The sequence below is a fragment of the Betta splendens genome, chromosome 24 (assembly GCF_900634795.4).
Source record: "Betta splendens chromosome 24, fBetSpl5.4, whole genome shotgun sequence".
Classification (NCBI taxonomy): Eukaryota; Metazoa; Chordata; class Actinopteri; order Anabantiformes; family Osphronemidae; genus Betta; species Betta splendens.
Window position 1 is genome coordinate 10,294,919 of NC_040901.2, and position 8,352 is coordinate 10,303,270.

The 8,352-nt window shown below is 47.9% G+C and overlaps 1 protein-coding gene across 2 annotated transcripts in view; it reads right to left on the reverse strand.

Annotated features, from left to right (window-relative positions):
- Window positions 1-8,035, reverse strand: part of LOC114849248 (glutamate receptor ionotropic, kainate 2-like) — a 49,882-nt gene extending 41,847 nt beyond the window's left edge. The window contains exon 1 of one of the 2 annotated variants that reach the window (XM_029140454.3): window positions 7,480-8,035. In XM_029140454.3, coding sequence (XP_028996287.1) covers window positions 7,480-7,603 — 124 coding nt within the window. In that variant the 5' untranslated portion in view covers window positions 7,604-8,035. The remainder of the gene's footprint in view (window positions 1-7,479) is intronic. The other variant, XM_029140457.3, reaches the window with a different exon arrangement.
- Window positions 8,036-8,352: the final 317 nt, after the last annotated feature.

Consider the following 8,352-nt stretch of genomic DNA (forward strand, 5'->3'; position numbering starts at 1 on the left):
TGACTTTCTTTTCGGAACTGTGGCTATTGATTCCAAGCTGAAAGTGCACCTCGCCGTCGCGCCGCCTCCTCGCGGCCCGTCAGATGTGTTTAGAAAACAACATGCGACGCCTGAAGTCGGAGTGAGCTGTAGGAAGCGCGCAGATGGCAGATGGGTGTGCTGTCAGACAACCAAGAAGCGGAGAGTTCTGAAAGGGAAGGGAGGAAGAAGAGGGGTGGGGCGCGGGAAGGAAAGGAAAGAGAGACGAGAGAGAGCGAGAGGAAAAGACGAGAGTGGAGAATAAAAGAGGTCACAGGAGGCAGATAAAAGACACTCAATTAAACGACTGAATGGATGGCCTATTAGACCTAAACAGACGCCAGTATCCTCCCTCTCTCCCTCAGCCACGGGGCAGGAAAATGTCAGCTTCTGGGCCGGGTTCATCACACTCCCATCGGCCGCGCTGATGACAAGTGAGCTGATAATCACAGCCGCAGGTACGACTCAATATGCCGCGCTTTGCTGCAAAGGCGCCACTCTTTCCTCGTGCTTTTGGACGTAAAGGAGAAAAGAACCGTCCGTGTCCATAAATGGGAAAAAGATCTGCTGAGGATAAATGTAAAAAAAGACAAGAGAGGTGAAATTGGTGGAAGAATCCCGGCGTAATCTCTCCCGTGATCTGCAGCCGACTGTTTATTTCACCATTTCTCACATTAATTCACACCCCGCTGCGTAGGAAACTCGGAGTCTTTTGTCATCGGTAGCTGTGCGAGGGAAATGGAGGCGATTGGCTTCATTATGTCTCCTTAAAATCTTAAAACAGATTGTGTGAGATGGGAAATCAATCCAAGTCTGCTCCGGCATGTGTGTGTGGATGAGGGTGGGATTGTTGAGCCATATCAAACAAATGTGTAACGCGTGCCGCTTGGAGTGTGGCTTCCAAACAAAGGCTACTGCTGCCAAAACATGTAGGTTTCAGCAGGAATGTTTCCTCCAACAATTCACCGAATAACATGAATTTTGCTCAATTTCTCTGAACACATTACAAGTTCAACCTTTGTTCCTCTCCTCAAACGCCGTCCACTAAATATGACAGAAATGCATGTTACTTTATTACTTTATGCCATTTTCCCCTTTCGCAGATACCTTGAAAGAAAACAACTGGGAGGCTGATTTAGAGAAAATCAAAGAAATGCTCAAAAAATCCTCAGAGCAAAAGGACAGAAAAGACGGAAAAATGAATTTCAACACAGCGGGAGGACGTTTTGCATAGCCCTGGTGGATGGTGACAATAGAGTGTCATGCTGATTGAAAGAACATGATTTTAAGTAAGCCTGCTTCAATATGTCCTCCCACAGAGCCCATTTCCCCTTGTGTCCTTGGTTCACACAGAGAAATGTTCATACATTCGAAGGGCTGTGCTGTCAATGGGAGCCTGAGTTCTGCCTCCTCTCTCCCTCCTCCTGTTACTCCTTTATTTCGTTGGCTGGAGATGAAGGTGAATCACCACATCCTAACCCGATCGGTGCCTCGCGCCGCAGCCAACGCAGCCGGGGGGCTTTCTCTAATCAATTGACTTCTGAATCCCGCGATGTTTGGACATCAGCGCTTTCATTTGCAGCGCGCTTGTGTCTTTAAATATGTTTACTCGCTCTGGATGCCTGCAATTCACGTGTAATGGCCTCCTGTTTGCAGGAGACACTGTGGCACGCTTTGAAAAGCACATATAGCGACATGGGTGAAATTATAAGCGGGCAGATTTACGGCCGAGTGCTTAAGCAAGAAAGTCATTTACCAAAAGGCAATCAATGACCCTAATAACATCATAGTGCAAGCACCCAGTAAACATTTACTTAGGCTCTCAATTAGCACTATCGCCTCCTCCTCCGCCGACAAGCCCTGTTTGTTTGCCTCACTTATTATTTACGTGGCGCGGTTACGCTTCTAGAAAGCTAAAGGTCTGAGAGCTTCCACCCACGCATGATGCAAAGCCTGCTGCGAGATTGCAGCCGTCAGAGCGTCTGTGTTTCACATCTCTAAAACCCAGTAAAAGCCCACATCACACGGGTCCAGCTGAGTTTGGATGTGTCCGACACATCTTACAGTCAGCTTGTAGTCCTTTAACGTACTCATTAATTCATGGCCACATGATTTTTTAATGCACTCCCTCACGTACTGTACTGCTTATTCTATGCATTGCCTTTTTGTTTTGCCATTGTTTTAGTTTGCGTGTTTGCGTTTCTCACAGATGGCCACTTCTGATAGACAGACACAGGAAGAGGCATCTGGGACTTGGCAGCGGATGCTTGCTTTGCTGCCAGTTTGGGGTTTTTTTTCTTTATTCCTCTCTGCAATACAAACTTATTGATTTTCATTGATTTCCACCATCTTATAATTTAGCTGAAGTGAACATAGCCAAATAGGTAATGACTCATCTCTGATGAAACAGCTTATAAAAATACTAATTCAAGTTTAGTTACCCAAAGAGCTTTGCGATATTCGGATGCTTTTACCATCTTCCTCCCCTCGCTCCCATTTCATGCATATTTTTTCTCCCTGCAAATGTTCTGCTTGCTTCCACGCTACCACTGACATGTATTCACAGCTGCAGTTCATGACTTCTGGCCTCCCACTACATTTCCACAGCATACTCCACTGTCCTTCCTGTCTCTCACTTCACACAACAGTAATAAAACACCACAACTGAGAGTGGGCAGAGTGGACGGCTCTGAGGCAACTAATCTATCTTTACTCTGTATCTGCTGGCCTCAACACTCAACTGTTTTTCTTCTCGCTCACACCTCACACAGACTTATTCTCTCGAACAAACACTTCCTACACCAGTGTTGTGACTTCAGATTTACTCCCATCTCCCCTGGTGCGTTCGTGAGGGCCACTCCGCGTGTGGTAAAAGATGCAAAGAAATAATTATTTCTCATGCCGCTCAGCTCCAACCTTCAGCTGGCTCTGAGTCAGACAAGCAGGCAGAAGGACAAACGGCAGGGCTCTTCTCAGGGGACAGTTTCACAGAACAGCAGTAGACATAACCCCTAACCCTTCTGATTCCAAGGGAAATCCCTGAGTGGCAATGACAAGGAGTGATAGATTGCGAATAACGAAATTCAATACGGAAGTGGAGCTTTTCACGCGGCTGGGGAACAACACACCACAGAGTTGTTCCATGTGACTCGTAAAAATAAGCTACATGAGTCTAAAAGGAAACGGTGTCAGAACCGGTTACTCTGCAAACAAGGTCAATCATCTAAAGCGTCGTTAAATGTAAATAATTTTTTTCGAAATGTAGCAGCTAAATCTTCAAAATTGAGCACAACGGGAAAACTAATTTCATACCTCACAGATATTTTCCATTTCAAAATGGCAAGAAATCTGTACCCCGAATTAATCACCATTGAGCCTTTGTAAGTGAAGCATGACAGCAAGACCTTCAAAGACTCAGAACTGTAAACATGTTTTAGAAATCCATCTAAATAGTACTCTGCTTCAAGCCCATGTGTGGTGCTGCATGCTAATGTAAGACAGATCTGCTCTTTGTTCTTGAAACCCACGGTGGGTATTTTTAAACCATGGAAATCATTTGCCAGCAGAGAGGAGATAGTTTCATATTTCTATAAGCTATGGCAGGGCCAAGTGACACATGAATATTTTAAGCAGCTTTGTGCCTATTTAAATGTGTTGCTGTGAACATGTTGGCAGCAGGCCAGGGCACAGGGTGTTATCCATAATTCCTAAAATCCCAAACTAAACTCGGGCATGCTGATAATTCAGGCTGGCGGAAAGCAAGAGCAAATAAAGTCAATTAACTACAAACTCCACTTGAATTTGTCCCCTCTACCCTTGCTTGTTCTCAACAACCTTGTAATTTCACCAGCAAAAAAAAACAACTGAGGGGATGAAAAAGGATGTTAAATATTAGAAACGCAATAAAGGACCTTTATCCTGGCACTGCATTGTGGGAGCAGCCAGATAAACTTAGCTTTCACCGACGGGGGTTTGTGCTTTTTTGCCAGAGGACCAAAAGAAGGACTTGATTTTCTTTCCAAAATGAAAAACAATGTTGCGTTTTAGTCATAAATATTCCCAGACAGGGCTGCTCTGGGAAAATATAAACATAAACAGGAAATAAACAAACAAAATGAGCATCTCTGAGTCAACAATGCTTTCAGCAGCAGTTGACAGCCCAGGGACATTCCGCATCTGCCAGCGTTGTTTGAAGATGGCAGCGATAATGTTATCACTCAACCTCGCCGAGCAAGTGTGGACATCAGAATTAAAACACTATGTCAATTTCACGGCTTTAACTTTAAGGCGTTTTATGAATAGGACGCGCCTGTAAGTGGGGCTCAGCTCTGCTGGAAGGGCAGATGTGATGACTCATTGCTCGTGCGGCTCCACGTTGGTTGCGGGACCGGCTCAATGAGACCGTATACTGTGTTATTTTTCCGTGGACGGAAGAACGCGGATCCTCTTTTAATTTTAGCTACCAGCTGTCACAACAGGTTCGGTGCAGACTTTAATATTGCGCTTGAATTTCTACCTCGCTGATTCTTAACAAGCATCTATGACAACCGAGAGAGTTAAACTGAAGTAATAGCAGCATCTTAGCTGTAATCAAGTCAATGAGGCGATCAAACGTTTCAGCGTGCCTGTCATATAGAATACAACATCTCACTGACATAAACAGAGAGATTTCATTTCAGGGTAGAAGAGGTGGCTTTATAGTGTTTACTTCAGCCTTCGCTGTGCAGGGGAAAGTGGAAAAATGACAAGTAAAACAACAAACAGGCATTTTGCTGGATTTCTGAGCAGCTACTCATGAAGGGTGAATCTGAATATAGTTATGAAAAATTTATAATGCACATTTTATTACACTTCAGCTGCACCAGGTCTACATGTGTAATAAATTAATCAGCTGCAAGTTTATAAATGAAATAGACTGCACATGCAATAGGAAGAGCAACAAAACCAATTATAATAATAAACACTCCGTTCAGCATATTTGGCTGCAGCTGGTGGCCTGAACACGTTTTTTTATTTGACACTCCCTCTACATGCAGAACCTATGCTGTGAAAACAAAGGGCTGAGTATGCTTTGGTGTCACGCCGTGTGCATGTGTGTGTGTGTGTGTGTGTGTGTGTGTGTGTGTGTGTGTGTGTGTGCGCGTGTGCATGTGTCTGCGTGTGTGTGTGTGCATGTGTGTGCGTGTGTCTGCGTGTGTGTGTGTGTGCTGCAAAGGTCTCAGTCTGACAGCAGAACAGTGGTTGTACAACGTGAGCCGCCTGGTCTGGGCAGAGTGGAACTGGGGTAGGAAGGGAACAGACGGACCCGAGGGAGCTGACCTCCTCATTTAGCCAGCCTCTTCAAGGAGCAGCTGGGATTATCTGCTGAGCAGACACATCCTACAGGACAGGAAACGCAACGCGGAAAGGCCAGTGGGCATTCCTGCATTTCCTCCGTTTCTCTCACATTAACGGCGATAGTACAAACAGCCAAACGTTGTCTTTCATTTCATTTCAGCAAAACACAAGGTGACACAAGACACTTATGTCTGTTTGAGATTCCACCCGTTCACGAGCAAACAGACACATTAGGCAGAAACCATATTTCCTGATTGCACGACTCGAAATGAAGCCATTTTACAACAGCAACACATGAAGTGGATGCTTCTTGACTGACAGAGCTGCACAAAAACCCACACAGCGAAGCCACTAAAAACACAATTCTATCACAACACATCATCGCCGGGCTTTTTACTCAGCAACAGGCGCATGGGGCGCTGATAAGAGCCCTGCGTCTGTCCAGGGTCCTGATCAGACAGCTCTGCTGGTGCGCTTGTTCAGCACCACGGACAGAGACTTGGCTTTTCAGACTGTGTCAGTCACTCAGGTCGCATCACTGTCACCAAAGCACGGGGACAATGGAATCAAGCTCGCGCTGTACCTCAGAGCAAAAGACCACAGCGATCTGGATCACCTATTATCGCTCGTGGTTGGGTCTGTCATGCATATGTCACCATACAGGTCCGCCGTGTCAACACAGGTCACATATTGGGGATGCAAGTCTACATTTACAACATCAGTGTGGTCCTAGCCCAGGTTTCGCTCCTTTATAAGAGTTATTTGAAGTACTTAGGAATTTTTCCTCCTTTTTCTTTCGGAGGAATTTTGTCATTATTCGCCGGTGTGAAAACTTGAATGCAAATACTATTACGTGGGGAAGCTACAGTTCCCAACGGGCCGCTGAATAGACGACGGGCGTCTGTCAGACAGCGTGTGAAACGGGAAATCGCTCATCGGGCTCAGGATGCGGCAGGAAGACAAGCACATCCCGTTGCCATAGCGGCGGCTTGTGCGGACGCGAGCTGACTCTTAAACAGGACCCCCCGGAGAATCGGGAGATTGTAAGAAAGTGCTGTCAACACTTGATGACATCCGCTGTCAGGAGGGGGCTCTCTGTCACTGCGAGATGCGGCGCTGTACATTCAGCGAGAGAGCGGCAGAACGCAGCCATCCGGAGATGAGGCTAATTAAGCAGCAGACGAAACCACGAGAGGCCACGATTTAGTGATTTTTAGAAGAGAAACACAGGCGGCACCGGCGCATTTCACTTTATGAATCAGCGGCGACGCTCCAAAGCGGCAACTGTTGAAGGCGTATTCTAATAATCAGCGGTAATTACACCAGCATCCCGCCAAGCGGATTGCAGCTCTCGAACAAAAGTGTCAAATCAACTTGCGGCTCGAGCTACAGCGGAGCAGCCAACTATCCGCGGACGTGGCGGCTTCGCCTTTCGTCAGCTGTGCGGCGACTTCCGACGCGACTCGCCGCCAGCGAAAATCAAAGCTGCCCGTTCAATCAAAGGCAATTACGGTATAAAGCAGCAGTTTATAAGCTCTGGAGTCCGGCGTGATGGATGGGGTGCCAGATCCGCGCGATGGTCACGCACTCCGGGTTCATTGTTTACATGTAAACATTTACTGCAGAGGGCACGCGACGGCGTCCTCGGTTTGAAAGAGCGCGGCGAGAAGCGCGTTTCTGGGAGGGAATGCGAGCAAAAAAATGAAAATGATGCGGTTAACGTGCGGTTTCATCTGTCGTTCGCGTCCGTGAGCGGTGAACTGTTGCATCGCGGAACCCTTTTCGGTTCAGCCGCTTCCAAAGTTGCTCCGACGCGCGATTCAAGGTTTCACGATCACGAGGAGCTCGACGACGGTGTCTGACGCGCGCGCTTAAAACGACCGCGAATCTTGAGGCGTGTTGCGGATATTACGCGACCGTAACGGTCGGTGCGAAGTGTTGACCGGCGTGATTCCAGTGTAGGTCAAACTGCCAACTGTTACATACGAACCGCCGCAAGAGCGGCACAAACGCGTCCCCGCGCACACGCTGTGCTTCTGCATGCCGCCAATGTCACGCCACGGCGGACGCTCCGCTCGCGCGATTCAACATGGCACAATTTATTATAAACACGAAGAGTCTTACCAAATCTTAAAACGTGCGGCATCCCGCGAGAGTGACCAAAAAGCAGGAGCAGAAGCGGGATCAGCCTGAGGTTGGACCTGAAAACGAGACTGGTTATCATCAGATGGTGGGAGGTAATCTTCATGTTGTTTTTAAAAAAATGCACAGTGGTTTAATCCCCCCGTTGCGCGGGTACGATTCCCCCGTAATGCTTTTACGGTCGTTGGGCAAGACAGGGTGACGGCGGCCCTGGATGCGCAAGATCACGGCATGGTCACTTGCGCTTTCCCTAAATCCATTAGCAGTCCCGGCATGTTCCCTTTCCCTTCTCCACCTTCAATGCGCCAGGAAACAACAATCATCCGGATCGAGGAACCGCGGGACATCCATGTCGAAGGGTATGGATCCAGTGGGGAGGAGGGGGGGGGCCCGAGCATGGGCTATAGGTGAGGTATTGGAGTGGGTTGGCGACGGGCTAGAGAGCGCCGAGCAGAGGAAACAGCAGCGATATGCAGCCCCCTATGAGGCGCTCTGGTTTGCCTGCGCTCTCATTATACTGCACTGCTGCACAGGCTCTGACGTCGAGCCAAGGTTAGTGCTGTGAACGCGCACCAGAGAGAGAGCGCGCGAGAGCGAGCGAGAGAGGGAGAGAGAGCGAGAGAGAGAGGAGGATGGGGAGAGAGGAAGGGCGATAGATGGGTATAGAGATAGAAAGAGAGGAAAAGGTTAAAAACGGGGGGGGGGGCGTGATCGTGGGGGCGTGAAACTTTACTTCTCGATCAAAGCTCTTTGCCGTATTTCTTCTCTAAATAGGCGTCACGCTCCATGTGCGGGCGGATTTTACGCCGGAGCCCTCGTCAAAATCTGTGTTACACGCGAGCACACGTGGATCCA